General features: G+C 29.0%; 1 protein-coding gene across 3 annotated transcripts in view; it reads left to right on the top strand.

The window, feature by feature from the left end:
* The window catches only part of LOC127287511 (uncharacterized), a 404,468-nt gene that overhangs the window by 172,729 nt on the left and 208,934 nt on the right, over positions 1-22,805 (top strand). For all 3 annotated transcript variants that reach the window (XM_051314503.1, XM_051314508.1, XM_051314514.1), the window contains one exon: positions 12,384-12,909. In XM_051314503.1, the coding sequence (XP_051170460.1) occupies positions 12,384-12,909 (526 nt within the window). The remainder of the gene's footprint in view (positions 1-12,383; positions 12,910-22,805) is intronic.

Here is a 22,805-nt window from a genome sequence, read left to right as displayed (position 1 = left end):
TCATATGTGGTTTACCACAAAAGGATCTTTTACAAAAGGATCCTGTAAGGAACTTGTGTGTGAACTATCATGGTTACCCACATGTTGAAAATAATTACAACAGGGGATCTCACGATTTTTCCTGTGAAAGATCATGGATAAGTTCTTTTATAAACAACTTTTAATGTAAGATCATACGTAGGATCCGAGAGATTATCTTGCATGTGTTTCTTCACGGGATCCTTTTTACGAAATGTTGTATAAAAGTGTTCCTTCACAGTACCCTTAAAGTGTTCCTAAATAGGTTCCTCCATGGTAACTATAATAAGATTATTTACAAATTTGTACGTACCTTTTTGTTGCTAAATAATGAGTGTTGGTACGTGATATCCTTTGAAGTTTCTTTCACAAGTTGCTACGTACCTTGCTCTTAGTAAATAACATGTGTTCCTACGTTCAAACTTTTAAAGTTTCCCTACTGATTTCGTTCTACATCGTTAGTAGTACATATTCCTACGCGTGATCATTAGTATGTTGACCTTATTCAAAATTCCTACAAAGTTTCCCACGTGTGATCCTTTAAAACGAATCTATTGGAATATAGTTTATAGAGTTTCCTATGTAGGATCCTACAAAGGATGTCACAAAAAAAAATTAAATAAAAATTTGATAATTTTTTTTATTTATGTCATTGTTGCCTTGCTTGTTTCAAAGGATATCATGTAGAAACACACACTACTTACCAAGGGCAAGACACGTATGAACTTGTGAAAGAAACATCAAAGGATACCACGTAGGAATACTCATTATTTAGCAACAAAAAGGTACGTACAAATTTGTAAATAATCTTATTAAAGTTACCATGCAGGAACATATTTAGGAACAATTTAAGGGTACTTTCAAGGAACACTTTTATACAACATTTCGTAAAAAGGATCCCGTGAAGAAACACATGCAAGATAATCTCTCGGAGCCTACGTATGATATTACATTAAAAGTTGTTTATAAAAGAACTTGTACATGATCTTACATAGGAAAAATCGTGAGATCCCCTGTTGTAATTATTTTCAACATGTGGGAAACCATGATAGTTCACACACAAGTTCCTTACAGGATCCTTTTGTAAAAGATCATGTGTGATAAACCACATGTGAACATACGAAGGAACTTACGAAGAAACTCGAAATAGGATCCTATTTGTGTTCCTTCACAGGATTTTTCAATTGGGTATTGTTTAATTAAATTTTTTTTCTCTCCATTTTGATTTTTGAATCCACGAGTCGAAATTTTTTTTTTACAGAGAGGATGAGTTTAAATCTTAATTTTTATTGGCAAAAAATCTCAATTTTATATTGAGAGAATGGTATAAAATATTGTAAACTTAAAAAATTTAATCGAGATTTTTTGGCAATAAAAAATTAGGATTTAAACTCTTCCTCTCAGCAGAAAGAAAGATTCATACTTGTGGATTCAAAAATTCAAAATGATGAGAAAATAACATTTTTAATTCAACAATATTTAGACCCATCCCCTTAATAAAAAATGGAGATTTTTTGTAATTAACAATTTGAATTATCCAGCCAGAAGATCTTGCGCATTTATATTCGCGCACTTTTACCGTGTGTGGTCGGTATAATACAGTTCTTGTCACTTTTAAGAAAACTGTTGTTTTTTAATTAAATTGCAATTATTATGAACTTTGCTTGTTAAATAATAAAATAATTCAATAAAATTTGCAATTTCTATGAAATATAAATTATTTTTTCACACACTTTACACTAATTTCTTGAAAATATGGTGAAAACTGACGAGTTAAAATCTACAGATACGTACTACTTGCACATATCAAGTGATTATTTATTATTTATCACTTTAATAATTGAAGTTCTTGCAAAAATTAACTCTATAAATGTTCATTTACCCTCCCAATACATATTTTTAAAAATTTTCATCAATTAAAAGCTTTTTTTATAATTACTCAAATTCGACTTAGATTCGCCCCAGCTAGGTCGAATTTAGGTAAATCAAATCCGCCAGGGTTTTTGGTTTCAATGAAAAAATTTCAACAAGGGCTTAAATTAAAGCTTAAAGCCTATACTTTTTTTAACCCATGGAGCAAAAAAATATTCTATTTGTTGCTAAATAAATGTGAAATTGATAACAAAAAAAACTTTAGTATGTCAGATACATTCTTTTTGATGCGTATTCTATATAGCCTTAAAGTATATTTCAAAAAATTCAAAAATATCAAAATGGCTGACATTTATCAAAATTCATTGAATTGGCCTCAAACTTGTTACTCGAGAGTTTTCGAGATTGCTGATTACGAATATAATATCCGTTTTTAAAAATTCAAAATTGCGAATCCAATATGGCGGACAAAAAATAAAAAATTCATCGGATTTGCTTGAAAATCCTTATTCGGAGTCGCTGGTCAAGAATGTAAAGTCAGTTTTTAAAACTTTTAAATGGCGGATCCAATATGGCAGAATTTTTTTTTAAAAAATTTATAATTTTTTTAATAAATTTATTATTTGTTAACAATTTTAGTATTTTTTTGAAAAATATCTTTGTCTTCGTCTTTTGTTTTCTATCAGACACTATTTTAGAGTTAGAAATCACCCTTGAAATTTTTTATTGGTGATTTGATTTACACTTTTTTAGAAACTTGTACAATTATTGTAAATTGTATTATTTTAGCTTTAATACGTCCTACAGCCGTCAGGTGTCAGAAGCATACAGGGAGCACAATGTCGCAGCTGTCATTATATCACTTTCCTACTTTTCGATTTACAATCGCGTTTTTGTATACATTTACACAATCTTTCGGATTTAAGAAATTTATAAGATAAGGATCCTTGCTATTTTGTCCGATTTTGAAAAAAGTGTCCGCGTTTCGAGAAAAAAGTGTTTTAAAATCAATGTTTAACTTTTTCACGTACAGTTTCGTTTTTATAGGGCGATAATTAAATGACAAAAAATTTCAGAGACCGTTCGACACTCTTAACAAATTTAATTTACTAAAAGTTTTTAATAATTCAAATTTAAAAAGCAGACTCTGTTCATTTTTGAAAATCTATCATTTAAAAACGTCTCATTAGATCGACATAAAAAAGTTTTTAATATTCTTTAAACATTGTAGAATAAGTAATATTAAATATTTTTTTCTTCTATTATTTTGATATTAGAAATTGAGTTTTTTTCGATTATTGGAAGTGAAAAATGAAACACCAAATCACTTGTTTGGCAATGTTTCGGTGTCTTAATTTGACACCATCATCAGGCCACTTTATTAAAAAGTGACATCTAGAGAAAGCAATACAAAATTTTCTGGAATAACAATATCGTTTATTTTTTCTTTTAATTCAAAACTATTGTTAATGTGAGACTTAGGAAGAGGAATTGCAGTTTTCAATTCATCATATATTGTTTTTGCTAAAAAATGCGTAGCAATATTAATATTAATATCTAGAAAACAAAAAAAGGGTCATTCTAGTTTTTTTGGTATTGAAAGTGTATATCTTAAGCTTCATTTTAAGGGTAAAAAAAAGGAAAAAAGTGCCCTTTTGAAAAAAAAATCAAAAATAATTTTGATTTTCAAAAGAGGGGTAAATTTTGAATTTAAAAAAAAAATTTCACCATTCAAAAGAGAAGAAAAAAACCTTTTGAAAACATATAGGTCAAAATTTTTTTCATTTAATTATATAGAAGTTATGATTTTTTAAAAAATACACTGTTCACATTTGACGAGAAACTTAAACCCCCTCCCCTCTCTACAGTTTTGCATAAAACTTAATAATAATTTATGGGTGAAGTAGTCACCAATTGTACTAAAGTTTGTGCAAATTTCAGCCCGATCCTAAAACCTTCAATTTTAAAGTTGCATCACTTCAGGATATATGTATATGGGGTAAAATTCCTCACAGTTGGCTTTAACATCGAATAGGTTTTTCAAAAATGTAGCAACATTCGGTTAAAGCAGATTGGTTGGAAATTGTCCTAGGATTCCGAATTTTCGAGGCCGAAAATCGTATCAGATCCTATTTTCTAAATAAACGTATATATATATATGAGAGATTCTTTTTCAATCGCCCCAGCCCAAAAAGTCAATGTTCTGGGATTGGCTTCATACTTTGGTAAATTGTTGTCCTATATGATAGTAATAAATCCCTAAAATATAAATTAATTAAAAAAATATTTGTAGAAAGTAGAGGGGGTTGAAGTTTTGACGTTAAGGGTAACATTGTCATTTTCAAATCCGTTTAACTATGACAAAAGTTAATGGATTTTAATTTATCTATAATGAATTTTATTGCATTTTTCACGTACTTTTCAAAAATGTATACGGAATTTAAAAAAAAAATTTTTAACCCCTTTTTTGTCAAAATCAACCCTTATTTTTCGATTTTCACCCCTTCGGGTATTTTTTTTTTTTTATTTTCATTGGAAAGCTGAGGTTTTTTCCGATGAGCTATGTAAATATGAAAATGGGACAACAATAATTTTGTGAGAAACAGAATATTAAAGTAGGCGGTGCCGATAAGGGTGCCGTTAAGGGTAACATTGTCATTTTCAAATCTGTATAACTATGACAAAAGTTAATGGATTTTAATTTATCTATAATGAATTTTATTGCATTTTTCACGTACTTTTCAAAAATGTATACAAAATTTAAAAAAAAAAAATTTTGACCCCTTTTTTTTCAAAATCAACCCTTATTTTTCGATTTTCACCCCTTCGGGAATTTTTTTTTGTTTTTTTTTTATTTTCATTGGAAAGCTGAGGTTTTTTCCCATGAGCTATGTAAATATGAAAATGGGACAACAATAATTTTGTGAGAAATATAATATTAAATTAGGCGGTGCCTATCTAAATCCTCAAAGATGATCTCCAGGTACACCCCTAATCGGCACCGCCTACTTTAATATTCTGTTACTCACAAAATTATTGTTGTCCCATTTTCATATTTTCATAGCTCATGGGAAAAAACCTCATCTTTCCAATGAAAATAAAAAAAAAACAAAAAAAAATTCCCGAAGGGGTGAAAATCGAAAAATAAGGGTTGATTTTGAAAAAAAAGGGGTCAAAAATTTTTTTTTTTAAATTTTGTACACATTTTTGAAAAGTACGTGAAAAATGCAATAAAATTCATTATAGATAAATTAAAATCCATTAACTTTTGTCATAGTTATACGGATTTGAAAATGACAATGTTACCCTTAACGTCAAAACTTCAACCCCCTCTACTTTCTACAAATATTTTTTTAATGAGTTTATATTTTAGGGATTTATTACTATCATATAGGACAACAATTTACCAAAGTATGAAGCCAATCCCAGAACATTGACTTTTTGGGCTGGGGCGATGGAAAAAGAATCTCTCATATATATATATGTCATTTTTTAAACAAAAATTGAAAGAACCCCGCACCATATACATGGGAACTTGGAGTCAAGTGAAATTTCTAGCAACTTTGTAATTTTGTAGTTTTTGACCTCCTGAACAATAAATGTAAATAGCAAAATTTAAAAAAATAGACAGATTTTTTTTAATAATTAAGAATTAAGCTTAAAAAACAGTGTTAAAAGCGAAAAAAATTCAAAAATGAGTGAAACCAAGAGAACTAAATAAACTTTCTTAAACCTCGTTACTTGGGGGTTTTCAAGGTCGCCTATTACGAATTCGGTGTCAATTTTTGAAAATCCAAAATGGCGTATCCAAAATGTCCGACCAATTTTTTTAAAATACATCGATTTCACTTGAATCTTGTTTCTGGAGGTTTTCGGGGTCGCTGATTACGAATTTGACAACAGTTTCTGAAAATCCAAAATACCAGATGCAGTATGACGAAAGAATTTTTAAAAATTATTTTTATTCACTTAAAACTTGTTACTTGACGACTTTTTAAGCCTCGGTGATTAAAAATTCGGTTTCGGTTTGTTCAATAGTTTGTAGCTGGGTTTTCGGATCGGGCTGAAATTTGCACAAACTTTAGTACAATTGGTGACTACTTCACCCATAAATTATTATTAAGTTTTATGCAAAACTGTTGAGAGGGGATGGGGTTCAAGTTTCTCGTCAAATGTGAACAGTGTATTTTTTAAAAAATCATAACTTCTATATAATTAAATGAAAAAAATTTTGACCTATATGTTTTCAAAAGGTTTTTTTCTGCTCTTTTGAATGGTGAAATTTTTTTTTTTAAATTCAAAATTTACCCCTCTTTTGAAAATCAAAATTATTTTTGATTTTTTTTTCAAAAGGGCACTTTTTTCCTTTTTTTTACCCTTAAAATGAAGCTTAAGATATACACTTTCAATACCAAAAAAACTAGAATGACGTTTTTTTTGTTTTCTAGATATTAATTATTTAATTAATTAATATTTATAACAAATGAAATATTTTACAAAAAAATAAAGTGACCGTAATTCTGAAGTGAGCAATTAAAAGTTAACGTAATTTCGCATCCAACGAGCCCTATATGAAGTATTTTGGATAAGTAAATTTTTAATAAACAATAAGTTAACATTGAAATTGTTTATTAACAATCTACTTATCCAAAATAGTTTATATAGAACTCGTTGGATGCGGAATCATCTTAACTTTTAATTGATAAGTTCAGAATTACGATAACTTTATTTGTTTGTAAAATATTTCATTTTTTATTAACAATAAGTATCCAAAAGCCCTATATGATGCTATAGAAAAGACTATTTAAAAGTCAATGTTGTCTTTTTCTGTTAAGACCAGTGAATTAAAAATCTGTCCAATAACGTGTTTATTTGTAGTGAAAGTACAACTAACTATTTTTTAAAATTTATTTTCATTGTTAAATAAGGTTTCTTCCTTTAAAAAGTCAAAGTTGAAAGTAAGTTTACATTCAATTTAAGATTTTCTTTTTACTTTATAAAGTCCAAGTCTTAAATTACAATAATATTGGGTTTTTTATTTTTATTCAAAAAAAATTATAAACTATAATAAACTTTTGATTAATTTTTTATTTTTATTGTATGAATTAATTTTTGAAAATATTTATACCAAAGAAAACATTTCGTTCAATTGAACTTTCAGAACTTTTGGGACGTTTAGAGTACAGCTTTTTCTAAAATGTTGCTTACTGACAGATAACCACATTTTGATGGCACAAGACGGTTTATATGTTTTCCAAAAATAATGCTTTCAAGAAAAGAACATTAGTAATTTAAATTTGTATCATAACTTATTTTAAAAATATAATATTATGCAATTAGCAATATAACTCCTTCTAAGGAGTCTGTACCGTGCATCGGTTCTGAATAGACGTAGCATTTCAATTGCCGTCCTTCAATATCAGCTGCAATTAAGAATAGCGGCTTGTTTTTTTCTGGAACACCCTCCTGTAAAAATATAACTTATTAAACTTCTGATTATAAATGCAACTTAATAAATAATTTTCATTTGAATGAAATAATTCAGGAAAATAAGGTCCATAATGAAGAGGAGTTCTGACGTACACTTCATATGATATGCAGTCGGATTTGTTACAACTTACATCAATATTCATTTCTAGAATATTTTGGAGTTTGGTATTTTTCCCTTTGGTTTAACAAATTTTGTAATAAATGAATTAAGAGACTCTTTCCTTCATTTTCTGGGTTCTTTCCCAGTAAAAAAAGATTTATTGAGCAAGCGATTTGGCTGATTGAGCAAGCCGTCTGCCCAATTGTCTAAACGACATTCGGACAATTGGACTGTTTGCTCAATCATCCAATGCATTATGCCCAATCACCAACATTGTATTTCGCGTCTAATAAAAGAAGAAATCGGTCCGAGTGTTGAGAAAATGATAAATCATGAATAATTATTGTTAAAAAGCAAGAAGTAATATATAAAAATACCTGAAATAAGAATAAATAACGAGTTTTGTAAAATGTTATTTTTTAGTTGACAGTGCACTGATGTAATATGAATTTTGTCGGTAAAAGTGAGGAGTATGATAAAGAGAAACGTTTCTTTATCGACTCGTGATACATTTCAATTGATAATAAAAAATTGTAGATTTCTTGTTTTTTTAAAAAATAAGGAGAAATTTCAATTGAGTATTTAAAAATAAATTTTAATTGATTTAATTTAATTTAATTAGTGGATTAATAAATCAGTGAAGTGAAGTGAATTAAATTAAATTAGGTTAAGTACATTGAATAGTGGTAAGTAATTATATTTTGTAAAATTATTATTTATTAATAGAATTATATTCTTTGTTAATTTGTCTAGTATTATTCTTTTTACAAAAAATAAGTATAAATAAAAACTGGTAAGTAAAATAATTGAATTTAATAATAATATATTTATATTATTAAACTCAATTAATTAAATAAAATAGGATTTTTATTAATAGAAACAATAAATAGGAGATTTAAATTAATCCAATTATTTTAAAGAAAATTTTATTTTTATATATCAAGGATCAAAATATAATTTACACTAAAACATATAATGCTCCCGGATCTATAATAAAAAAAACATCTAATTATTCAAATATTTGGCATATGAAGCAAAAATGCTGTTCTTTTTATAAATATATATAGTATCACGATAATTGTGAGAAAAATAATAATTAATATTAATTGGTCAATTTATTATTAAGTTAAATTTAAACATTTTTATTTGCGTCTTTTTTTATAAAAATTTAAATTAACAGTAAAATTTTTTAATTTTTTTTCAATATTTTTTTCAAATGACACCTTCCTAAAATATTGACCAAATAATTCTTGTTATGAGGCTCATTTTTTTATTTATACTTATTTTTTTGTAAAAAGAATAATACTAGACAAATTAACAAAGAATATAATTCTATTAATAAATAATAATTTTACAAAATATAATTACTTACCACTATTCAATGTACTTAACCTAATTTAATTTAATTCACTTCACTTCACTGATTTATTAATCCACTAATTAAATTAAATTAAATCAATTAAAATTTATTTTTAAATACTCAATTGAAATTTCTCCTTATTTTTTAAAAAAACAAGAAATCTACAATTTTTTATTATCAATTGAAATGTATCACGAGTCGATAAAGAAACGTTTCTCTTTATCATACTCCTCACTTTTACCGACAAAATTCATATTACATCAGTGCACTGTCAACTAAAAAATAACATTTTACAAAACTCGTTATTTATTCTTATTTCAGGTATTTTTATATATTACTTCTTGCTTTTTAACAATAATTATTCATGATTTATCATTTTCTCAACACTCGGACCGATTTCTTCTTTTATTAGACGCGAAATACAATGTTGGTGATTGGGCATAATGCATTGGATGATTGAGCAAACAGTCCAATTGTCCGAATGTCGTTTAGACAATTGGGCAGACGGCTTGCTCAATCAGCCAAATCGCTTGCTCAATAAATCTTTTTTTACTGGGTTGTTAACAGCTGAAACAGTTTAGACACAGCAATTGATAAGTTTCGTCTCATAACTGTTGAAGAATTTTTAATTTTTACTTCTTATCATTTTTAATTCTTGGTTACTTGATGTTTGTGAATATAGAGGGCGCAACTGAAGTGAACGCGCAGATTGCTTGTGATCGCGGTGAGAGCGAGATCGGCTGTCACGAGTTTTTTGAGCGTGTTAATGTATATTTGTATATTTGGTTACCAGTAAACTATATAAAACATAAATCCTTTAACATAACTTTAATAGGAATTTCCACGATCTTTTCAAATTCCCATATAAACTATTAACAATAAAAAATAATGTGTATTAGCCATTAATAAAACTGAAATGAGTTTAAAAAACTAACAAAAATTTCATTCCACTTTAATTACATACATACGAAAATATTCGATTTCGTCTACATTTTTTAATTTCATTATCATTACAAAATTTATAAATAAGATGTTAAAAAAATATGGATAAAATTTATATTTTTTTAAGTCGTTTCATTAAAATGAATTTTTAGTATTAAAAAATAAATACTGTTATAATTGATTTTAGTAAAAATGCTTCTATTGCTCTTCAATCTTTGTTACTGAACAAATATATAAATTTTAAACAATGGAGTGCTATAAACGTTGAACTTACAATATCTTTATCGTTCAAGACAGGATATTTTTCTAACATTAGGAAGCGGATAATTTTTAGGCTTTTTGCTTTATTTGTAGTCGCGAATGTATTAAAAGTTCTTTAATTCGACCTCTATCCATATTCACTTTGTGCCACTTTTCTTAAATAAGTAAATGCAATTCATGGCCTGCCACTGATGCCTCTGTTATTTCGTTTATTTTGGCTTTCTTCAAAACACTTTGTTTCAAATTGCTATTTACACGTGATTTTGCGGTAGTCACGATATTTAATCGTTTTTTTTTATTGAAATTTGAATTTTTGGCAGTTTATTGTCACAAATTATAATTTTTGGGACCATTTAGAACATGTAAAATTGGTTGATATCAACAAAAAAAATCCTTCGTTCAATCACTAGTCAATACTATGTAGAAGAAGTGTGCCAAATTTCAGAGAAATCGGTGCTTTAGTTTTTGAGAAATCGTCACTACCGACTTTAAAAATAGAGTTTTGAGAAAACAGCGTTCAAAGTTAAATGAGATAAACGTTGGATTTTCTTTTTTATTTCATCGGTTTCACAGAAAATTAATAGGCATTAAAATAAGCTGCAACGCTTATTATTTTAATCCAATTTTGCTTATTTTAATCCATTTTGGTATTAAAATAAGCAACATTGGATTAAAATAAGAAGCGTTGCAGCTTATTTAAATGCCTTTTAATTTTCTGTGTTCGTTTCAAAATCTTTATTATGGGCTCGCTGATTACAAATCTGGCCTCAGTTTTCCAAAATTAAAAATGACTGATTCAAGAATGCGGACTAAGTAACTGAAAATCAATAGCACCAGGTGTCGGTCGAAACAAAAAGCGATTTCGAAAATTTTCTCTCTTTCCTAGAGTTTTACTCAAATTATCATAAAACTTTGGAAAAATATTCTTGACATGTTATACTATCAAATAAAAAAAAATTTCGATTTTTAGGGTTCCGTTCACGCAGTGAACTGAAACGGAACCCTTATGGTTTCACTCATGTGCGTACACAAAATCATGTCCCTCCTCTAAAACTTAGCCATTTTAATCAATTGAGCTCAAACTTGGTATACATACGTATTTTTGCGAGTAGATTAAAAGAAAAATTATAGCGAACCCGATTGGAATTGGATTGCAAATAGTTACATTCGAAAAACTAGAAATTTCTGAAAAAAGCGTGTCCCATCTTAACTTTTACAGTTTTGGAGCTAAGAAGCTGAAACTTGGTCCATATATTTAATTTCATGTGTAGATTTTACGAAAAATAGAGCTAACCCTTTTGAAATTAACTTAAATATTGCTTCGCTAGAAAAACTCAAAATACCTTTTTATCTTAACTTTAACAATTTTTTAGCCAACCATCTCAAACTTTGTACATATATATGTATATATTTACTAGCAAATTGAAAGAAAATTATAGGAAAATTATTTTTTTTTAAATATATATAAACATTTAAATAATCGTGAACGGAACCCTAGGTAAGCGAGTGTAACTCGCACTTGACCAATTTTTTTGTTTGACCCATGTAATCCCTTAAACAGAAGTATTATATAACAGACTTTTATTTGGATGGAATTTTGATTGGACAGAATTTTTATCCAACAGAAATGTTTTTTAACATTATTCTCACGCAAAATAATTTTCATTTAACCCTTGCGCGGCTGAACTGGGTCCCTCCCTCCCAGACAATTTGCTTTTTTATTTACTTTTATTTAAGAAAATATTTTTTCAAAATCGTTATTCAATTAGATAAGCCAATGCTATAACGTTCATTTTAAATAATATGTGAGCACAAAATACCGTCAAGTGGGATAACTTTGGACAGGGAGAATAATTCCGGACACTTATAATTTGTTGATTGAAAATGTTACCGAATATTTTCATTAAAGCTTCCAATTTAAAAACTCTCTGACTACATGTGATATTAAGTGATATTAAGTTATTGAAAGAGAAATTTTAACTGTCTGGAATTAGCCTCCCTGTCCGAAGTTACCCCACTTGACGATATTTAATAACCTGCTATTGATTCCTCTTTTTTATTAAATTAAAGCAGCTGGGTCCCTCGGACCCACCTCAGCCGCGCTCGTCAAAAAATAAACTCAATTATTTGAGGGTTAATAGAATATGAATGTAGCAAACTTTTCATTGGACAGAATCTTGATCTAGCAGAAGTTTCGAATAGAAGACCTTCTATCTATGGAAAGAAAAAGAATTTTTATATGACAAGGCGTGTTATGTAATGATGTTTGTGATGTTTATCACTTTGTGTTTTTATATAATTTAAAAAAAATAATTTTATAATATTTGTAATTTCTTTTAGGATTTGTGGATGATTATTATAAACCATCTCTTGGAATTGAAAAAGATATTCGTTTCCAAGAAAGATATCCGGAATTAAATCCACAATCTTTAGGTCGTTATCCTGTAGCAGAAGCACATCGTTATCCTGGTGAATTTAAGATATATCCATCTAAAGATCACTACTTGTCTGACGATAAATATAATAGAATTTACAAAAATCGTTATCCACCAAACTTTGACCATTATTCTCGTGAAAGATACCCAACAGATAAAAATTTTCTAAATGAAAACAAAATTCCTGTACGTGGACCTTATTATTCTGATAATTTTGAAAATTATCCTGTATATGAACCTCATAGTATAAATAGGTTTCCAATATACAGACGTCGATTTTTGAATATCTTGCCTCATTCACAAGTTCAACTTCTACAGGATCATTTTTCTAATCAAGAAAATTTACGATATTCATCTGGACATCCAAAAAATAACAGACGTTATCCAATAGAAGATTTTCCAAGTAAAGACATGTTCTTCAAAAGAGTAAGGTGAGTTTTTTGGTAAATCTATTTTAAAAAATTAATTTGCCTAATTAAGAAATATATGGGGCATTCTATTTTAAAATTATACCCTTAGTAAACAATTGACAATATAATACAATTTTCAAATAATTTTTTTCTCCTATTTAATTAAATCAAATTACTTTTTTATCCCTCAGGCACAAACATGGCGCTTTTAGATACGTGACGTCCGGATGTAAACCAATCATTTATTCTTCAGTTTGAAAATGGCGTCCATGTATGCCCTAGGGTAAAAACGAACAGCTGGCCCATGTGTTATTTTTGGCCTAGGGTAAAAGTAGACGCCATTGTCAAACGGTAGAACAAATGAATTGCTTTTTCACTAGGCCGTCAGATAACCTAAAAGCGTGACGATTGTGCCTTTGAAATAAAAAATATCGTAAGTAATATGTGTTCAAAAACAGCCAATTGTTTACGTTGGCTGCCTTTGGACCATTGTTGCTTAATATACTATTGCAATGAGTAGTTTCGAAAGTAAAATTTCTAAACTTTATTATTATAAATAAAATTTGTTCTTTAAATATTTAATTAGTATAAAAAATTTAGTTTGAAGGTTAAACTTCTAAATATCTCAAAACACATTTGAGTACCACCGTTTGAATACAGCGGCATTTGTTTTTACGATCTCTAATGTCAAAGAAATAATGTAAGGGGCCGTCCATAAACCACGTAGCCAGTTTAGGGGGAGGGGGGGGTTCAGTGAAATTCTACGGTAAACTACGTGGGGGAGGGGAGGGGTTCGAGCCATGACTACGTAGTTATATTTATTAAGTCATTTATTATGATATTTTTTAAATTGCGCGGGTAATTCTAATGTCGAATTGAGCGATATATGAATATAAAGTAGAATTTTTGTAAAATTAAATATGTATAAATTATTTTAAAATGATTATTATAAACTTGATGAAAATAAGAAAAATAATTGGGTCTCACGAATAATATGCCATGAAAATTATAAAATAGCATTTTTAGTGTTTCGAAATCACCTGCTTTTAGAAATATTACTTAATCAAAAGAAATTAATGCAAACAATATTGTAAACAAATTTTTATTAATTAAGAATTCTACAATTTACTAAATTTTCATTCATTGAAATTTTTAATTAGCTAAATTTTTATTTATCATAATTATTAGAATGAATTTCACTTTGTCGATTTTGCTGCCAAAACCAAATGGTAAATACATTATTATTTCATTTTAACAAACATTTAACTGGTAAGAATGTTTCAGTTAAACTTATTTTTATTAGAATTAATTTTTAATAGAAATTAAAAGTTATGTAATGTTAATATTATTAATTAATTATTCGAATTACTATATAATTTGAAAATTATATAACGTAAAATTTTCATTAAAAGTAATTTTTTCTTATTAAAAAACAGGTGTAATATATTCTTACAGATGAAATTTTTGTTAAATAAAATTTAAATCCCTTCAGGTATATTAAAAAGTGTGTAAAACCATATTTAAGAGCATTTAATTTATTGAAAAAATCATTAGTATAAATTATTTATTATTATTTTATTATTATTTATTATTATTAGTATAAAAAATTAAAATTCCTTATGTGTTCTTAAATTGAATTCTCTTTATTGGAAATTGTTATCTATTCAATAGAAATACATTTTTAAATAAGTAAAAAAAAACTACGTTCTACCAGTGGAGGGGGGGGGGGTTAGAGCGAAAGTCTACGTTGGTCTACATGGGGGGAGGGGGGGTCAAAAAGTGCCAAAAATTGGACTACGTAGTTTATGGACGGCCCCTAAGGTTAATGAAAATATAATATAAAAAATAAATTCCGCACTGTTAAATAAGTGATTCTCAATTCATACGAATTTCAACTCGTTTTTTCCTATGATACGTCTTTAATTATTTAAACAGAATCACTATCCAGTATGCACAAGAGTTTGTCGCGCGAGGGGATCGGGGGGCGAAGCCCCCTGACTACAAAAAAACCAACTTAAAAAAAATTAAAATTTAATAATTACACAATGTAAAACACTAAAAATAACACCTATATATTCAAAACAAATTAAAACATTATTAGAAACAAAAGTCAAAAAGTTCTCGCGATGCATTGAAATAAATACTTTTACTAGAGCTGTAAAATTTACAAAAGAAAATGAGGTTAGGTTAGGCGATGTTGCATTACAGACGCAAGAGACGGTAAGACTACGAAAGAGCACAAACAATGCTCTTTTTTGAACTCTTTTGTCATTTAGTGTATTTTCGTAACTTCGTACAATAAATGAAGATTTTACGTTCCCCTAAGGAGGTACAAATAACGCCATTTTTAGGATTGCCGTATAAAAAAAAATTATGATTCTACTTCCGATGATAGCGGTATATGAGTAGAATTAGCCAGAAAAATTTTTGCTTAATCGGTGCAATAGTTTTTTTTAGGATGTCCGCCAGGTCAAAAAACATTGTCTTGAGAAAAAGCGAATTTACAAAAACATGTCCTTTTTCAAGAAAATACCCCCTTACGCGCTAGGATACATTATATACAGGTATATATGAGTCATTCTCTTAAAAAAGGCACTTTAAAAAAGTGCTTATTTTTGTATTAATTATACATGATTTAGTATATGTAAAAACTAAAATAAAAAATATGATTTCAGGTCCGTGTAATGTGGGGTTGCCATACTGTCAGGGGTCAAACTTTTTTGAAAAATAATTTTCAAATCGCTGTAACATAAATTTAATGAATGAATTTTAAATCGCCCACATAGTTTTTTCTGCAGAATTTTCTAAACTTTAAGGGCGCACTCACACCTTCTTGGCTGCCTGCCTTCAGGAGTTGTCATGGTAACGTGCAGGAGTAACAGAGAGAGAAAATTCAAATTTGAATTTACTATCTTTATTATTCCTACACGTTGACATGACAACTCCTGTAGGCAGGCAGGCAGCCAAAAGGTGAGAGTGTACCCTCAAACTATGTACTGCAAAAATTCAAATAAAATATTTCATAGAAAAAATTCAAAAAAATTTTTTTTTAAATTTTAACCCCTTATGCCACTTTGATTATTTTAAAAATATCTCAAACTGTTCCTTATTTCATCACCTTTTTACCCCCCAAAGGGAATTTTGGAACAGGAATATTTGTATGAGTTATAAATTAAAACCTAGCTCAGCGCAACGCCCTGAATCTGAGAAAATGCTGTCGTGTATAGAATTTGAGTACCCAAAAATTCCTCTAGGTGGCTCTGATGTATGGTTTCTTACAACCAAGTTTATTCACGCATATTATAAGCAGGGATGTGTAATTAACATACTTCATGACTGTCACTTGGGATTGTTACGTATGTTATCTGCCTATGTTACTCGTTTGGTTTGCTACCAAACGTTTGTTAAATTTTATGACGTCAGTCAAAAGTAAACATAACCTCATTTTTTAATTCTACGATAATCGAAAACTATTCGTAATATTCTAATTATTTTACCATATTGGTCATTCTTTTGATAAATATCTAATATATTCTTTCCTCTAGTAAGTACCCCACTGAAAATTCCCACATAGGCTCCCATATGGGAAACCACATGGGTCCCTATATAGGAAGCCATATGGTTTCCTATACAAAATCGTATACGTAATTGGAACAGGAATTTGAATAGGAAATTAAGTCGGAATTATCATATGAATCCACATCCACACAGGAATGTACATTCCTATGTATATTCCTATTTCAATTCCTATAATATGAATTTTTTTTTCAACTCTAAGATATATATCTTTCAATAGTAGAGGTTCCTGATAGACTACAGAGATGAAAAAAATTTATTGCGCAGCCGAAAAAGTTGAAGAAAACTACTGCGCATGATATTAAGATATAATGTGCATTCATATGATAATTCCTACTTAATTTCCTATTCAAATTCCTGTTCCAATTACGTATACGATTTTGTATAGGAAACCATATGGCTTCCTATATAGGAGCCTATGTGGAGATTTTCAGTATGGTAGTCTCTGCTTGTAATAAATTTCATACTTGTATTTTTCTTTGAAAAAGTAATTTGAGCAAAACATAACACATGTTTTACAAAAAGTGAGGTTGTAACATTTCTTTGACGATTGTGACATTTGCTACGTTTGCGACAATTTAATAACACAGCCCCACAAAAAAAAAGTGTCATGTACTTTTGACCGGAATACCCTAACCCTATGTATTTTGACGCGCTGAACACGAATCCGAAGTCCGTTTTGCTCCATCACGTCAGCATTTTTTTCTAACCTCAAAAAACATGTCGGATTTTGAGAAGTAGGCGATTTTTTTAAAAATTGATGTATTAACTTCAAACTTGGTATCTGGGGGTTTTTTGTGTCGCTGATTACGAATCTGAAGTTAGATTTTCAAAATCAAAAATGGCAGATCCAATATGGCGGACGAATTTTGAAAAAAATTTAAGATTTACTTCAAACTTGGTATCTAGGGGTTTTTTGGGTCGCTGATTACGAATCTGATGTCAGATTTCCGAAATTCGATATGTCTGATTCAATATTAAGGAATTATTTTTAAAAAATTGTCAGATTATTATGAAATTTGGTATCTACAGGTTTTCTAAGTTGCTGACAAGTAACACTAGGGAAGTGCCATACGCCGATTTTTCAGAAACTTGGCAGTTTTGTAGTTTTTTGAAAACAATTTGACACGTATGTTTTGATTTTCCCCAAAAGCTGATTTATGGGGGGGAAATACCCCTTGAATTTTTTTTTGGTAGGGGGACATTATTTTACGAAATTTTTCAAAAATTAATGTGCAATAGTGTATCTGGGGGTTTTTTGGGTCACTGATTACGAATCTGATGTCAGATTTCAAAAATTCAAAATGGCATATCCAACATGGGCTCCTATCAGCCACATTAGATACGCCATTATCAATTTTTGAAAACTGACATCAGCTTCGTAATCAGCGACCCAAAAAACCCCTAGATACCAAGTTTGAAGTAAATCTAAAATTTTTTTCAAAATTCGTCCGCCATATTGGATCCGCCATTTTTGATTTTGAAAATCTAACTTCAGATTCGTAATCAGCGACACAAAAAACCACCAGATGCCAAGTTTGAAGGTAATACATCAATTTTTTTAAAAATCGCCTACTTCTCAAAATCCGACATGTTTTTTGAGGTTAGAAAAAAATCCTGACGTGATGGAGCAAAACGGACTTCGGATTCGTGTTCAGCGCGTCAAAATACATAGGGTTAGGGTATTCCGGTCAAAAGTACATGACACTTTTTTTTTTTGTGGGGCTGTGTAATCTACAGAGTACACGGAAAAAAATAGTTCGCGAAACTTTCGTAAACTAGTTGTTCACTTTTGGACGGGCCCAAAGTTTGAAAATCTTTCATTAACTTTTTCCAAGATTTCACAAACTTTTTTTTGTGCGCGTGCGCAGACATTGATTGTCATGAAGAGAGTGATGAACGTTAGTGAAATCTTGGAAAAAGTTAATGAAAGATTTTCAAACTTTGGGCCCGTCCAAAAGTGAACAACTAGTTTAAGAAACTTTCACGAACTATTTTTTTCCGCGTAGTAGATTTCAAAAATATGAACTATTAAGACTTGTACCAGATTCATGGACTGAAAGAAAAGTAGCAAAGAAATTTGGATGTTCCCGTCAACTTGTCAAAACAGTAAGAAGAGAAAAAAGCAAAAAAATTAATGGAAATTCATTACCTTAAGAAATAAGACAGCTAGTTGTTAGTTTTTATGAAAAAGACACAATTAGTCGTCTTATGACGACTTTTGCTCGATTACGTCAGAAACATTGTGTTCTTGCAGGCTCAAGTGGAATACATTCAGTATGTGTATGTGCTTACCACGGAAATGTGCATTTAATGATCAACGGAGCATCTATACCCTCCTTGACTGAATCCAGTGCTTTGAAACTCACTTCTTATAAATATTGTTTAAAAATCATGGTCTACGAGAATGCGACACCTGATTGTCACTATGGAAAGTGTAGTGTGTGTCAAGAAAATATTAATATTATAAAAGACCATTTAAATGAGCTTTTCGAGTCTAACGGAATTGACGAAATTAAATTTCAAATTTGGGAAAGCACAGTCCGTTCAACACTGATATCTCAAGTTCAAGATAGTAATGAATTTGTTGAAATATTGTGTGAGAAATTGACAATTTTAAGAACTCATGATTTTATTACTAGACAGTAAGCAAGATATTTAGAGCATTTGAAAAAAAATCTAAAAGATGGTGAATTACTATTATTATGCGATTTTGCAGAGAATTATGCTTTCGTGGCTCCAAATGCTGTTCAATCGTTCAATTTGAACAACAATCAAATGTCCATACATACAGCTGTGTATATATTACTATGTTAAAAATCAGAAAATTGAACATCACACTATGATAGTCCTTTCTGATGATCTCACCCATAATACTGTAGCTGTGCATGCATTCCAAAAAATTCTTATGACACATAAGATGACAAATTTATCGATAAATAAAATAGTATATTTCGCTGATGGAGCAGCACAACAATATAAAAACCGATTTAATTTTGCTAATTTGTTGAGTCATAAGAAATATTTTGGAGTGGATGCTGAATGGCACTTCCATGAAACGGCACATGGAAAAGGACCTTGTGACGGTATAGGTGGAAAATTAAAAAGACTGTCAGCTCGAGCAAGCTTACAAAAGCAAAACACAGTGTGCTTGAAAAGTCCTTAAATAACAGATATTCCTCAGCAAAAAGAATAAATGGTACACAAAATATCACGCATTTATATCAGTTGGGGATAAAGAAATGTTGTTAAAAACATTTATCTTTTGTGAAGAAATTTCAGTTTTTCCACTGTTACATCCCAATAACAAAAATTTTAAAAATATATTTCATTTATATAGGCATATAATAAGTAGTAAAAATAATAGTAAACAAATCTTTATTCTTAATCTTTTCAAAATTGATAATCTAAAATTATAATTATTTTTAATACTAGCTAAAAGAAACGCGCGTGGAATCTCTAGATTTTTATAAAAAATTAAAGAATAATTTTTATTTGACGGACAGTTACTGGAATTTTGATCTCACAAAAATAATAATATTATTATTGTAATCGTTACTGTATTACTATTTCAACATTATGGTGTTATAATAATATAATACCTATTATTGCACAGTCATTATGACCTTTAAATTTTGTACTCAAATAAAGATTATATGCTACGATCATCGAATTGTCAGCAGTTCATTTAATTGACCCATCTCAGGATCCATGCAGGGTGAATTCCTATTTTGTTTACCATAAGGCCCATGAACTTATAATCGCTTTACAATGTTAAAAAGTTCTGGATTCTTTATTTGGTCTGTGATTTCAGCACATATCATTTTATTTAAAGTTTCTGAATCGCAAATTTGTGTACGTAAACATATAGTTAAACGCACATGGTTCCTGTACAGGAAAATGCATACGAATTTGGAACTAGTTCATGTGTGAGATCTTGTACAAGATCTGGTGCAAGATTTTGTACAAGAAAGATACTTGTAGAAGAAAATGTACATGATCTTGTACAATTTCATGTATAAATACTTGACATGAACACGTCTATGTTCTTGCACATGTTAATTTTATTTTTCTTTACTAAAAATTAAAAACTTCAAAGGCTGCGTAATAGTTTACTTTAACCTTTACAGCTGCGCAATAGTTTTTAGCATGCATGAGTTACGAATCTTAGTGGTTAAAAATTATCAAAATCTCAAATTTTATTTTAAAAAATGTTTACAACTATACATGTGCAAAAACATGAACGTGTACATGTACAAGTACTTATACATGAAATTGTACAAGATCATGTACATTTTCTTGTACAAGTATCTTTCTGGTACAAGATCTTGCACCAGATCTTCTACAAGATCTCACACATGAGCTTTTTCTAAATTCGTATGCATTTTCATGTACAGGAACTGGTCAGAACTTGTACAAGTTCAGTTGCTGATCCTGTACAGGAAATTGTACATGATCTTATACAGGGATTTTCAGTAGGGTAAGGTTAACAGTCCATCCAGGATCACCATAAGGAAACATTGTAGGATATGTCATGGGATCAAAATTTTCCTTAACAATAAGACTACTATCCGCGAGAAAATTCAAGGCCCCTGAAAAATGACAGACTTTCACTTTAAATAAGTCTGTCAAAAAAATTGATCGAAAAAAATGAAAACAATGTTTGGAAAGCTTGAAAACTCAAAAGCTTGTATACGGAAGGTCGTTTCTTAAAAAAATTTTTTTTTCCTAACATACGCAAAAATGAAGCAAAATGCACCCAATATTTGGCCACTTTGAAAATTAACTGAACTTGTATGACACTTTTATATGAAAATCTTTGTTGAAAAAATTTGAAAAATATATTAATTATTCCTTAAATCCTTGGGAATAAAGTTGTTTTTGAATTTTTAAAAAATATTAATAATTATTATTTTTATTATGAAAAAACGAAGATCATGTTATCTCTGGATCTATTGGGCCAATTTTAATGAATCGAATTTCTCAGCATAAATATTGAACCCAGTAATTAATTTAGTTTATTTAAAAAAGTGTAATTATCCTTTTTCTTATGATTTTGGTCATTTCTTTGGACAGTTTTTTTTTCAAGGAACAGGTGAAAAAGGGTAGCGGCATGCCATTTTTTCTTGAATGGAACTGCTGAGGCTGCCATAAATTAGATCCCATCCAACTCCTTCGCCTGGACTCAGAATTTTTTTCACGAAAAATTATCAGGGCTGTATATATATGGTGATGAAGGGCCCAAAAGGAATAATTTGTACATCACGTATAAATGACATCTTTTTTTACAGACAACGTTATTTTTTTATTTAAAATAAATAAATTTTTTTATAAACACAAATAATTTAATTTCTATAAAAAATGCATTATTTATTAATTAAAAACTCCCGTTATTCTAAACATCAAATATTTTTTATTTTTTTTAACTTTTTTAAATAATTTAAATTTCCGAAATAATTAGTACTTATAAAATATAAATAAATAAATTTATTACATTAGCAATAAAAAATTTTTTCTGTTAAAAATGTCTATTGAAAAATATTTGATTATTTAAAAAAACTGATTTTCACATTACTATTATTTTATAATCAAATTACATTTATTATTTAAAAAATTACTAATTATTATATTTTTAAAAAATTAATATAAGTAAAGGTTTTATGGTGAGGATTTAAATAAAAAAATGTTTCAGTTCCATTTTACAGAGGAAAAAATCTTCTCTAAAAAGACAGATTAATTAAAGATTAAAAACATTAATTTTTTATTTAAGTTAATTTCAACAGTGCATACACAAATGGATTTGACGAGAAAATTGAATTTAATCATTATTTTTTCAGCATATTTATGAAAAAAATTGAGAAAAAGAGATTAGCTTTAAAAAAGTCCAAGTAAAAGGTTCAAGTTAGTTTTAAAATTTACAAAAAGTAAACAATACTAATTATATAAACAAACACAAAAAGTTTTATATATCGTCTGGATCACTACTTTCATCGGAAGAATCATCTTCATTCAACGATATAATAAACGGTTCAATTTCTCGTTCAATGTGATTGCCTGCCAGTCTATAGGTTTTTTCTACTTCCTCAACATGTCGAACTGAATTTTCCCAAAGCGTTGGTGGCACCGAGTTCATAACACTTTTACACAGTTCATGCACGTCATTAATTTCAAAAGTTTTATTATTTGCTGCAACCTGTTTCTTAACATAAGCCCATAAAAGCTCAATAGCATTAAACTCACAATGGGCTACAGGCTGCCACAGCAGTTTTACTTCTTCGCCTCTTATTTCTTTTGTTATTTTTTCAAGTAAATAACATTTGGGAAACCTGTATGGTTTGCTT

Source organism: Leptopilina boulardi, unplaced genomic scaffold (assembly GCF_019393585.1).
Source record: "Leptopilina boulardi isolate dan_hultmark-lab unplaced genomic scaffold, ZJU_Lbou_2.1 LbouV2_122, whole genome shotgun sequence".
NCBI classification, from domain to species: Eukaryota; Metazoa; Arthropoda; class Insecta; order Hymenoptera; family Figitidae; genus Leptopilina; species Leptopilina boulardi.
This window is presented reverse-complemented; position numbering and strand designations above follow the sequence as displayed.